The 13,155-nt window shown below is 35.5% G+C and overlaps 1 protein-coding gene and 1 long non-coding RNA gene across 6 annotated transcripts; one reads left to right on the plus strand and one right to left on the minus strand.

Moving 5' to 3' along the window:
- The first annotated feature begins 57 nt into the window (after nucleotides 1-57).
- LOC8287040 lies at nucleotides 58-6,895 on the plus strand. Of its 4 annotated transcripts, none has more exons than XR_007217322.1 (5): nucleotides 58-73; nucleotides 167-359; nucleotides 4,478-5,056; nucleotides 5,797-6,004; nucleotides 6,221-6,895. It is a non-coding gene; the product is annotated as an uncharacterized LOC8287040 (long non-coding RNA). The 4 variants fall into 4 exon arrangements; XR_007217324.1 differs by having other exon boundaries at nucleotides 67-81; XR_001535294.2 differs by lacking the exon at nucleotides 58-73 and having other exon boundaries at nucleotides 120-359.
- A 161-nt stretch (nucleotides 6,896-7,056) lies between these two features.
- LOC8287041 lies at nucleotides 7,057-12,674 on the minus strand. Of its 2 annotated transcripts, none has more exons than XM_025157529.2 (4): nucleotides 11,799-12,674; nucleotides 8,780-9,391; nucleotides 8,383-8,674; nucleotides 7,057-7,623 (listed from the first exon to the last, which is right to left on the minus strand). In XM_025157529.2, exons 1-4 carry the CDS (start codon nucleotides 12,432-12,434, stop codon nucleotides 7,592-7,594), a joined length of 1,572 nt encoding a protein of 523 aa, XP_025013297.1. In that variant the 5' UTR covers nucleotides 12,435-12,674; the 3' UTR covers nucleotides 7,057-7,591. The 2 variants fall into 2 exon arrangements, with proteins under 2 accessions (XP_025013297.1, XP_002520162.2); XM_002520116.4 differs by having other exon boundaries at nucleotides 7,057-7,626; nucleotides 11,799-12,660.
- Between the last annotated feature and the right edge of the window lie 481 nt (nucleotides 12,675-13,155).

Below are 13,155 nucleotides of genomic sequence, written 5' to 3' on the forward strand. Positions count from 1 at the left end.
TTTCTTTTTACTGGAAATACTTAACTACCCCTACATTCTTATGACTGCCCGCTTAAAATAGAAGGCTAGAATAGTAATTGAGTCCGTGCTTTTTGTCTTCTTATTTTTTTTCCAACGTTGAAACCAAAGAAATTGCTCATTTATTTTGTCCGTGTTTCTTCTGTAGGATGATAGAAAATGTAAAGAAACGCCGACTTCGAAGGAGAATACACCGTCGAAGAATGGCTTCGCCGCCTCATAACATCGCCGGATCCGTTATACAGCATCTATGGGGACTTAAATGCTTCTCAGACGACCATATTTCCCATGGATCTCATCGTACTTGCACCGATCTGGCTGTTTTTGCTCATTCTAAACAGGTCTCGTTACATAAATGATTTCACTCGAGTCTTTATTTTCTGTTTTTTCTAACCTTCAAAGAGCAAAACTGGACACCATGGATTTAAGCATCTCTGCGTTTATTATGTGGATTTTTTGTCTAAGTTCATCATGTCGATTTGATTCTAAGATTAACTATTTCTTTTTCTCTTTTAATAGGTTGTAGTTATTGTTGATGATCTGATCCTTAACTATTTCTTTTTCTATTTTAATAGGTTGTAGTTGTTCTTGATGATCTGATCCTCTTTCTATAGACGTACGGTTTCGTATTTTTGTTATTCATGTCTTACTGGCTGATAATGATAATTCATTACAATTCAATTTTATCCAACCCGCACCCGATCCTTCGGGTCGGATCATGAACCGGTGACCCAGCATCAAACCAAACCGGGGCTGGATTGATATTGGAATTTTGCAAAATTAGGTCCAGTAACTTGCTCGGTTCATTACTAATGATCAGTTCTCTCAGTCCCAGTGACCTGCTTCGTTCTTAATTAGCAGAAACCTTGGTCCATTAACCAGCTGCCTTCTTATGTTAGGTTGATGCGTCCACTAATCTGCAATTGGGTCTCTCTACTGACTAGTGTTGTCTTCAATCTTCACATTCCCTGTAAATTAGTGGACCAAGATCTGCATAGGGTTCTGCCCAGCCCAATGCTGTTTGCTTCATTAATGAAAGAACGAAGTTTATCAGAAATTTACATCTATAGAATCTTTTGCTTTTGTTCATTTCTAAAGAACCAATCATTATTTTTCTTCTCCTTTAAACCTTATTTTATCGGAATTGGTCAAAATGTGTACTTGCTTTTTCTTCCTTGCAGACTTTTATCATCTCCTTTTACACTTTGGCTTTCTGTCATTAATTTTTCTTAATTCTGGAGTTTTCAGTATTTGCTCTAGTTGTCAAATTCAAAATCAGCTAAAAGGTACATTTATTGGTCCAATTCTTTCACTCTTGCCTTTTTTGTTGCCAATTTATTCACCATTTTTTGCATTTATGAAGGTTTCTTCATAACTGAAATGTAAAACTATAGTCTGAGTAGGCTTCACCAAGTAAATCTATTTTGTATCCTTCGTGATCTTTGAGTTTTTGGAAATTTTAGTAATTGCTAAAATGGATTTCTCTTTTTCAAGTAGAAGTGGGGTCTAATCTGTCTCCGTTTAAAGAGTCTGTTATGATACGGATCTTGTTTCTTAAGGAGATCTTATACCTGATCCATAAGTTCCTAGTCAAAATCGTCAGAACTTCTAATTTGCAAACAAACTACTCTTGCCATGTTGTGCAACATTATTGTTTTTCTTTTCTTGTTTGTCTTAAAGGAATAATTTTCTTATTGCTCTCAAATCATTATCAAATTTCATGAATTTTTTTTTTTTTTCTGAATGAAATGAAAGCACAGGTTGTCAGGTGTCTTTCTCTGATAAGCTCTGCGCTTATGGGAGGTTTTAGTTGTTCATGGATTTTTAATTGTCAGTATTATTAGATTTTCCCTTGATGTGACCTAATGTCCTTTTTGTCAATCATGGTGCATATAAGTCAATTTTGGAATTCTCTTATTGAATATTTCAATGTGATGATGATGTTCAATTTACTCTTGAAAATGCCAAGAGTAGCTCCTAGTACCTTGATGGATAATGGGTCTTGCCACCTTAATGCCTTTTGGAATTGTAGCTGTGAGGTCTGGTGACCAGTATTCTGTATGCATTTAGTTAGCTCAAAATCAGCTGCTACTGATACTGACCTCAAGCAATTGCAAGTTGGATACTTGGAATGCTATTTAATGTGCTAAATGCTTGTTTAAACTAAACAGGTTATGAGTTGGATAATCAAATCTTAATCATTTATGTTTCAATGCAATGATCAGGATTATTTTGGACCCTGCTTCTTTGTCTTCTTAGGAAAAAAGGTAGCTTAGTCATTGGCCTTATACTTGTGAATGCTGCTTTCAGATGCATTAAACCCCAAGCAAATGTTGTCGAGTTGGGATCCTTACTCTTTCCCTCCTTATCACGCTGCCACAAGTCTATCATTGAATTATTTGTAAAAGATCAATTTGGCCATAAAATTTTAATTTGGCCTTATTAGCTCATGACATGTGATGTTGCCTAATTACTTGAGGCCAATCTAACCCTGCATGTCTAACAACCTCAGCAAAACTTCCAAGTTCCTTGTGTGCAAAATGTATGCTCTGGGTTCCTTGAAATAATTTTAAACTTTTTTTGTTGAGTGTTGATTATGAGACATGGGATGAATTGGCTGAAAAATTAAGACTCATGAGCTCATCAGGCCAAACTAAAGTTTTATGGCCAAATTGACCTTTTGTAAGTAGCTCAGCAGTATATTTGCACCTTATTCCTTCTCCTTTTTTGGGGTAAAGTGTTATATCATTGGTTTTCATTATTACTTACTGTTATAGAAGCTCTCCTGTCCATATCTGCATACCTTATTTTCTATCTTTCTATTAGTGCTGCTTAATCTAATCTGGTAGCATGTTTTGCTGCACTTCTCTGGTTGCTGTTGTGGATTTCAATTTGATTTTCTTACTTTTCAAGGCATATTAAGGATGAATGGAGCTTAATTGAGATCTGTGCTAAACATTGTCGAGTTTGGATTCTTCCCCACTCCCTCCTCATCACGCCGCCACAAGTCTATTGTTGAATTATTTGTAAAAGATCAATTTGGCCATAAAATTTTAATTTAGCCTAATTAGCTCATGACATGTGATGTTGCCTTATTACTTAAGGCCAATCTAACTCTGCATGTCTAACAACCTCAGCAAAAGTGTTACAGTATTCCATTATTTTACTAATTAATTTCCTATTTATCTATTATAGGTGATTCTTAGAATAATTAAGTTTTCCTCAATTGTCTTTCTTAATACTTTGCTAGTCAATTTCCTATTTAGTTATTATAGGTAAATCTTAGGATCTTCCTTATATAAGTTTTCCTTAATTATTGTTCTTGATTATGGCAAGTTGTTCTTGATTATGGCAAGTACGGTTTAAGGGTTAGAGGCTAGCCTACCATCTCTTGTAACTATTTAAACGTGATTTTCTTATGGAATAAGACAAGCAGAAATTTGTTTAAGGTTGTGAACTCCTAAAGTTTAGAGATCGTAGGGTTCTCTCTAATGAGCCCTTAACTATAATTCAACATAGGTCGAAAAGGAAGAAATTCCAGAAAACACTCTTCACATTCTTTCGATCCTCTGGTGAATTATAGACCCATAACCCGATCCCAAATGCAGGATCGTAACAAAAAAGCCCCAAGTTCCTTATGTTGTTGCAAAATGTATGCTCCAGCAAAAGCCCCAAATCGGCTTAAGAATCATGGACTCATCAGGCCAAATTAAAGTTTATGTCCAAATTGACCTTTTGTGAGTAGTTAGGCTTTATATTTGCACCTAATTCCTTCTTCTTCTTCTATTTTTGGGTAAACTGTAATATCATTGGTTTTCATTATTACTTACTGCTAATAGAAGCTTAATTGAGATCTGTGCTAATTTTCTACTTCGGAAATTTCTCATGGTCTTCTTATTTGTTGCTTTCTTTATAAGCTTTGCACTGTGATATCTAAATTTTCCAGATCGCTATATGAATGCTTTATGTTATATGCTGCCCCCTGAATTTGCAGTTTGGGCTAATTTTGATCCAATGTTTTCTGTTCTATGTTGTGGCACTGATGATTCTCTCTGCTTGTGTCTTAGCATGTAGTTTATTCTTTTTTGCTTGTCTATTGGATGTGAATTTGGCTTGTTGTATATCTTGCTAGTTATGCATGAACCTTGGTCCTTTTCTTCTCCTGGTTGTAGTGGTCATAGATTTTCACCAGCAGTTTCTTTATTAAATATAAGTTCATTGACACGCTGTTACGTAGCAAGCTGCCACTGTTAATTGGCTATACTGGGAGGGACATCTTACTCTTACTGGGTGGAATGCTACTTGTTTAAATAGCAATTGTGGTGTTTGTTGCACAATCCATTCTGGGCATCATTCTGTGTTTCAACTTGTCTTCTTCTACTCAGCTGGTGTATGGGTGGTTTCCTTAACCTGTCTTCTTAACTATCAATTTTTTTTTTAATCTGTTTCTTTTTTATAGTTTGAGACATGGATGGATTCTCCTATCCTCCTGGAGCTGGCATTACCTCCTCAGGTAACACAGGAATCCAATTAAGCACCAGCTCTCCCTTCTCTCCCTTGGCTGTGGCTCTAGGATTCATTCTTACCATGCTTGCTCTTCTCGGGGTGCTGATTCAATTATTTAGAGGGCGTAACTGTTTCATGAGGTGTGAAGAGAATTCCACTGATGCTAACCCTGCCATCTCCATGGTTCAAATAAATGGCACCAATTCCAACCCAGGAACTGACTTTGTGGTTCCAATTAATGTCACCCCTTCCAACCTGAGCACTCACCTTGTTTCATTAAGTGCCACAAATTCCAGTCCAAGCACCAACCTTGTGACTCCACTGAATGGCTTGAATAACACCAGCCTCATGGCTCCATTAAGTACCACTGTTCCATTCGTTCCAATGAATGCCACTGGTTCTAACCCAATCTGCAGCTTCTCCGCTCCAGTGAACTCCTCTAACTCGGATCCAGTTATTAGATGCACGACTCTGATGAATGCCGTCAACTCCAACTAAAGCATCAGTTTTGTGCTGTGAGAGTGGGGAAGAGGTAAGTCATTAACAATGTTCTGTATACTGCATTTACTGTTGGGTTAGATTCTTCCATCTTAAGATATTAATAAAGAATTTTAAGGTGATTGGTTTCTGTTTTCTCCAATAAGCTAGTGGAATGTATTCAAGTAAATATTTTCATATAAAGAATTTTGGCTTATATTGAAGGTAGTTGAAATGATCATCAATTTAAGTTGATGAGACATGAAAGCTTCTTCCTTAACTCCTTGAAGGAAAGAGTTTTCCCTTAAAGATTGGATATGATTGTTTGGGCTATTGAGGATAAATTATTTGATTTGGCCATTATTCAAGGGTAAAAGTCCATCTTGTATTAATTCTTTCTCAAATAAATATAGTGATGTTGCCTATATCTTAACTTGAGCCAGGAGTGAGATGCATACTTCGATTTGGGAGCATTTTGATGAATGCCTTTGTTGCTTTCATGAATTGGATGAACTGTTGTGGGCCGTAATTGAGGACCTGTTCTAAAAATCCCACGACTCCACCTTTCTAGTCAACCCTTTACTACCTTAAGGTGCTAGGTTTAAAAACATATAAGAGGCAATACTCTCTGTTATGAATTAACCTCTCCTACATATTCCATAAAGCTTTTCCAGTTCTTTGAGCAGGCTTGGAATTCATGAATTTTGACATTTTAATCAAATTTACATACGAGTACATATGATTCTTATGTAAAGCATAAAGTAAAATCAGTTGTTTTTCTTTGGTGTTTTGCAGGCTTTGGTGCTCTCAAATATGCCCCTGATATGCTAAATATTCTGTCGAATCTGTTCTACAGACTTCCCTTTTGAAACGTGTTGGGACTTACTGTTTGAGCTTTGAACATTTTAATGCTTGATCCGGTGCATTTGGTTCTGGACTCTGCAATCTGTAATGCTTGATTTTGACAAGTTTTGACTATGCATTTTGTTGAAGCCTTGTGACGGTACAATTCATTTCCTGATTTAGGTTGCTTTGAGCTGCTTGACGGATGTTGGCTTTAATGGAACTGATTTAAAAAAATAAAAAATTATAAACTGAAACTTGTTTTTGAAAAATCATCAATTTAATTTTTTATTTACAAAACTTAAAAAATAAAAATAAAAATTTGAAAAGCTCTTTTACCCACACCTCAAATCTCAAATGCATTTTTTTATTCTAGTCAGGTGGTGAACTATGCGAGCTGGCTGTGTACCTGCGAATGTATAGTCTACTTCAAAGTTGATTAAAGAAAGGTCAGCAAGTAGTGGTTTACTTGTCAACTAGAGAGTAGGGAACGAGTAGTTGTGGGGGACGGCAGATTTTCTTGTCAATGTCATAGTTAAATATCAATACAGTAAAATGTAAGATAGGTATGGGCTATAACAGGCGCAGCCTGGTATCAGATGTGGATTTATCTTTGCTTTCTCCCCTCTATTTAGCTGGCTGGCCAACGCCGAAGAGAAGTGATTGATCAGTAATCAATTAATACTGACTACTGTTGTAGTAATATGCATTTTCACATGTTAAAAAAATCCATTCCCGATAACGTAAATTGAAGTTGAAAACCTTCTGTATCTAAAGTTGCTCTGCCTATATGTAGAATTATATTATGAATCTGCTTCCACTGGAAAAGTTTGCATTTCGTCTGTATTGAAGTCTCTTGCTTTGTTCAGAAGTCCATGTCCTTTCAAGAAAAGAACTAAATGAAGAGCGCTGGGACGGCGATCAGCATCTGGTATTCGAGGAACAAGTGAGCTTGTATGCCCGTATGAACTTCTAAGCGCTACTACCACTCGTATCATGTGTACGAACCAACACACATTGATCATAATGAATTGCCATTCAACATTTTTAATGATTTCTTTAACTTATAAATTATTTTGCATTTAAGAAAAAAAAGAACTGTAAGAAAAAGAAAATGTGTCACTGATCAATGAAATGCAACTTTCACTAGTTATAGGATAGTTTATTAGATTTGATTATCCACAACAACACCGACAAAAAAAAAAACAAAAAAAAAGCAAGAGTTTTAACTTTATTGCAGTTCGATGCAACTACAAGCTTTTCAAATGCAGATTTAAATCGGTGAGGCTATTTTTACAGGTAGAATCAGTTGAACGAGTCCGGCAAGATCCGAAAAGATTTGTATATCTGAAACCACATCAGGAAAGCAAACATGCTACAACAAAAATTTACAACAAATTTTCAAATCAATGAAGCTATCAATAAAATATGCTATAATAATGTTCCAAGTACAGTAAAATTGTGGAGCATTATTGATGAGATAAGGACTGAGGAGTAAGGAGCATCAGCACCAAATTGACCCTTTGCAGAAGCAACATCACTTGTGCCAATACCTTAAAACCACGAGCTTCTACTTTAAATTCTAGCTGTTTCTACGACATAAGCGGGAAATGCCTGTTTCATTTAATATGTTTCCCGTTCCACATTCAGCTGACATAAATAAGAGGCAAGAACAGAATGTACAAAAAGATATTGCAGTGAAGCAATTTGAGAGACAAACTGTGATGTCCCGTCCGTCCATTGTTAATCATAGCACGACTCCTTTTGCAAGGTCTCTGGCTACTGATTGCACCAGAAAAAAACAAGTCAAGCAAGATTCAAGGCAAAAATACTGTATGCAGTGGGGAATGAGAATTGAAATCTTTATACAAGGTGCTATTCCATGCGCAGCAGACTGAGCGATTATAGGCAATAAAAATAATATATCAGAGACATTATGCAGCGTGACTAATCTATTCATGCATTAATAAGAACAATATGCATATCATATACAGGGCCTTCAGCTCAAGAAGGACTTGATAATAGTTGTTACATTTGGGGTCGAAGATAGTCTCCCAATGGACCATCACATGGAGATTTTAAACTATAATTTCTGGTTCGAAAAAAAGAATAATCACTTCAACAATGTAACGGTAGATTATCATGTTTATTTGATATCCTGTCCCATCTCGTTGAGCATGGTGGAATGATTCTAAGCAAACCTTCCTACCTTCTCATGAAGGCAAGCCTAACCTTGTTGATTTCACTTTTTTTTTTTTGTGCAAAAGACGCATTTTATGATACTTCACCATAACAGCTTATACCATAATGGATCAGTAACAGGTTGATGCAATCTACTCTTACAATATTCCAAGATAATGAACTCCAACAGAGCACAAAATATTTGATGCAAGGACAGCAAATATAGCAGCAACAAAGGCACGAGCAGATGGCTTGTGAATGCAGTAAATGGACAGCGGAATCTCCTAGATGAACTGATGCACCAAAAGATGATGGTAAAAAAATGAAATCAAGTTAAAATCAAAATCAAAAGCTCACCTTTGGAAGATGACTCAACTATAACAACATGCATATCAGCATTATTTGGAGGCAGCTGTAATCGAAGGGGATAAAGCTTTCCATTCAAAGGACTACGAGAACACACAACAATATCCTGTAAACCAGTCTCCTCCCTTAATTTTTGAGTCAACTCATCAACTCCGTTTCCTTTAAAATGGAAGTAATAAGCTTCCACAACATCATCATCAATATCACCACTCTCATCCGCCACGTGGTAATATATAGTCCTTCCTTCAGATTTTGGAGGTGAACTAACATTAGATTCACTAGACTGCACATTCAAAAACCAAAACCGGAAAAGTTCATACTTTGAGCTTGCTATAATATTATTTTCTCAATAGGAAAACAAAAATAAGTAAAATTTAAAGATCCAAACCTCCTGTCTCGAAAAGTTGCTAGATTTGATAGAAACAGAAGAAGGTGAACTAGAATCATCGAAATCCAAAGAATCAGAATGAGGAATCGCAGGTGGCGGCTCGGTCTTTTCTTGATTGGTTCTTGATGATTTAACTTGAATCTCAACAATATCAACATCCCAAAGAACCCAATCTTGAGTAGCAGTTCTATGAGGAATATCATGAGTAACTGAATTTCTCCAAGGTGGCAATCCACCATTAGCTCTCAAGAAGTTAGCATATCTTGTCTTTAGCTTGACCTGACCCGATTCTTTAATGGGTTCCCATTCAAGTGATGAATCAAGCCTTCTGGGTAAAGTCTGGAGCACTTTACGACCAGTCATACCCAAAAGAAAAGGCTGATTAGAAGCTGTAAGGTACTTGCCATAGCAGGACTTAAGGCGGATTATAGAATCGGATCCGGGGACAGATTCGACAATCCACTTAGCGTTCCTGGATGATCCGTTTCTGTCTTGGGTAACAGTCTCTTCGTCTTCCTCTGCATGGAGGTACTTATCGTGGTGGCTACGCAGACGTACTGCTTTTGCGTTGCGGAAAAACTCCATCCCTGATCTGAACTGATTCGAACTCGTCTGCAAAATGGATAATCAAAGTTAAAAGACTGGATCCTTCCTTTCGTGTCTTCTCGAAACGGAGGAGATCTTAAAATGGGTTTTCTTTTTCACAATGCTTTATGCGGTGTTAGTGGGTCAGCGCCGCCTGGCGACAAGAGTTGAAAGAGAGTGGAACTACACGCGTGGCGGGAGTTCGGTGGACGCGGTTACTTAATTACGTGTCGTTTTAGTGTTGATGTGGGTAATTGTTCAACGTCGTTCCGTGGGAGTTATTTTTACTGTTCTTTTCAGACAGGACTAAGGAATTTACGTTTATAACCTCAAGCAAATCATTCACTCTCTGGCTTTTGTTTTTCTTAATGTTTGAATGAGTCAGCTTAATCAACCTGATAAACACTCGAGAAGATTGTAAGTTTCTTGGCAGTTTGGCATCAAAAGAAAAGACAGAGTCGCGTGTTCGTGGAGTCTTCTTTTCATCAATAGTGTGCGACTTCACACACTGTTTTGTTGGGGTTTACAGTTAATATATAATTTCTTAATTTTTTTATAAACTGTTTTCTTAAGTCTACTTTCGAAAGAGAGAAAACCAATTCTTAAAATAAAATAAAATTTAAAATTCCTTTGAATATGTAAATATGAATCAATAATTGCAGTTTAGCTGTGTTTCAAGTAATTATAATTATCTCTAAGAAATATAAGCAGCAGTCTCTAGTGGAGCTAATAAGGTAATAAAAGAAATTTAATTAAATTGGGAAAATAAGTTTCAATATTTTGGAGGTACGTGCAGAATAAGAATCCGTATGCCTAAATTGGGATTCAGGTTTTATAGGATGTTCTAAAGAGGGCAATCAGTAAGATGATGATCAATTCTGCAAGAAAGAAAGAACCTTTCTTCTTGCCTTTTCTATGTACAAAGCAAGTCCACTTTCTTGCAAAGAAGATTGTGCACAACACAGCACGAGATGCATGCTATCCCTAGCTGTTATATTACTTAACAAAGATGTATACCTAATTATTAATGACCAATAAGTTCACTCTAAATAATAATAATAATAATAATACATATAAACTCCAGTAAGTTCCTATTTTCTTCTCCTAAATGATTTACATTCATTGTGCGGAATGTGGAGATTCAATCATTTGGGGTTTGAAGCTTTTTGAGTGTGTGAAAGTTTCGCACTGCTATTCATTCATTTGTCTAAACTACCATCTCTTACTCGTTCCTCAAGACTTCACTTACCCATTTCCTTCTTTCTCTCTTTTATCTACACTTTTTTAATCCTACGCCACCTTAGAAAACCAAAAGATATCAGTGTCCTAAGAGATTAGGGAATACCATTCACGCAAACTTTGTTCTTTATTCGTCTATTTAAAAGCCAATCAGTTATCTTTGGGGCGCCTAATTAGACATTACATATGCTGAAATCTAATAATTAGTGGTTACCACTTTTGATAATAGTGAAGTATATATGTACAAATCCGTGAGAAAGTTGACACCTTCTAAAGTCTGTATCTACCATTTCGAGAAATGTATTAAACCATTTCAGAGAAGGATACTTTTTGTTGTTTGCAAATTAAGAACCGTGTGATTCTTCTAATCTACACTTTTGGTTCACCATCTATCTATACCTGCCTCACTAAAACATATACTTTCTCTCAATACCATCATATTTATTTCTTCTTTTATTTCAAAATAAATATTATTATTATTATGTTGGAATTAGTGTAATAAATTTTAAAATATCTATAAAAATCTGATTTAATTAATTTTTTATTTTAATTAAATTTATTATATATTTTATTAATACAAATAAACTGCTAAAAAGTGACAATTTGTATAAAACATGAAGAGTATTATTTTAAGTAAATATTTTCTTTAATTCAAATTGAGTATTCTTTTAAAAAAATTAATAGGATATTGATTATCTCTTTCTATCTTACCTTTACATATTATCTGAAAAAATATTTATAAAATAGAAAAAGATAAAATTATATAGAAATTACTTAATATTTTAATAAAAACAGTATTTTAGCTATATTTATAATTAAAAGTATTTAATATATTTCTTAACTAAAACTTATGCGATTGGCTTAAACTACTTGTGAAATATAGGGAGTATCAAATCTTCATTGCCAAAATACTATTTATATATGTATCTAAAATATTACGCTTAAACAAGAAAAACAATAAAGATAGCAATTTAATAAACAACCTAAAAACAGTAATAAAACCTCCTCATCCAACTGTAAGATCCCAAAATTTTATTAACAGATGTTTCTTGACTGTTCTAAATTGTTTCATCAGACAATTAAATCATTAGTATATAATTTAAGTAAAAATTATAAATTATATCAAACTAAAAAATGCACAGTAAGTAGCTAAATCAATTTTAAATAACTAGCAGATAAAAGAAAAATGGCATACCTTCTTTGGGGACAACCTTGGAGACATAGACTTAACAACGGTCAGCCTGTGAGTTCTAAGAGAAGACACAACCGAAATTGGCGAACCAGGTTCCGACCCTAAATACTCATCGGAAGCTGCTTCAAGAACATCATCAGGAACAGATGACATACTAGACATAGACGACAAATACTCCGCCAAAGACTCCGTCTCCACCGCCTCCACGTCCCATAAAATCCACCTCACAGTTGACCCAGTGTGCGGTTCATCATGCGTAACAGTGTTCCTCCACGGCGGTGTTCCACCGTTAGCTCTCAAAAACTTACCGCACCAGCTCTGTAATCTCACCTGAAATCCGTCCCTTGCTGGCTCCCACTGTAAGTTCCAGTCTGTGATCTTTTCAGGTTTTGTTTGGATTACCCTTTTACCAGTCATACCCAAAAGAAAGTGTGTGTCAGAAGCGGTCAAGTATCTTCCATCGATTGTTTTGAGACGAATAGAGTTTTCTGTTCCTTCTACACGCTCAACAAGCCATCTAGCATGGCGTGTCGACCCGTTTCTGCTTTGACGGATAGTTTCTCCATCGTCATCGGCGATCAGGTACTTGTCAAGGTGGCTACGGAGCTTAACTGCCATGGTTTTGGTAAATAACTCCATGGTTAAGGGGTTCTTTATTTCCTTATATTTTTTGGGCTTGTTCAGAGAGAATTGGATACTGTTATATATAAGGGTTAATTGTGGCTGTGCATGATACGACTATGGAGATGTAGTTGATGAAGAAAAATTTTATAGGGGAGAGAGAGAAGCACACTGAGTTTTGCATTAATTAAATGGGATTATAAAGGTTAATTATGTTGGGATTTTCTTGTTGGTATTGCTAATTAAATAGTTTTTGTATCTTAGTATGTAAGGTAGACGAAGTATAAGAGCACAAAATTTCTATTCAGGACTTATTTTTTGCGTTGACGATGACGAAACTTCCATGAATTCTAGAGATTTACTATTGTTGAGGGTAATATGGAAAATTAATGAAATAATGAAGAGATAGCATAGCGGTAAGACTCACCACGCGCCTAAACCGCGTGGAATATGAAAGTTCTGGCTTAAATGGCAACTTGCCCCCTGCGATCTGTTTTTTCTTTTTCTTGCCAAAGCCCCCTGAACTTACTTGTCATGGACAATTAATTTTAACATTAATTTTTTTGATCTTGTTGACATCTAGACTTTCACGTCACTGTGTATTAACTCCAATTTTCATAAATTTAAAAGATTAAATTACATATATTGCAACCATAAGTAAAATATTTAAAAATATTAAAAGCTTAAAATAACATTACATCTCAATTTTTTTATTTTTTTACTTTCTTTTCTTCTTCTA

Source organism: Ricinus communis, chromosome 1 (assembly GCF_019578655.1).
Source record: "Ricinus communis isolate WT05 ecotype wild-type chromosome 1, ASM1957865v1, whole genome shotgun sequence".
Lineage (NCBI taxonomy): Eukaryota > Viridiplantae > Streptophyta > Magnoliopsida > Malpighiales > Euphorbiaceae > Ricinus > Ricinus communis.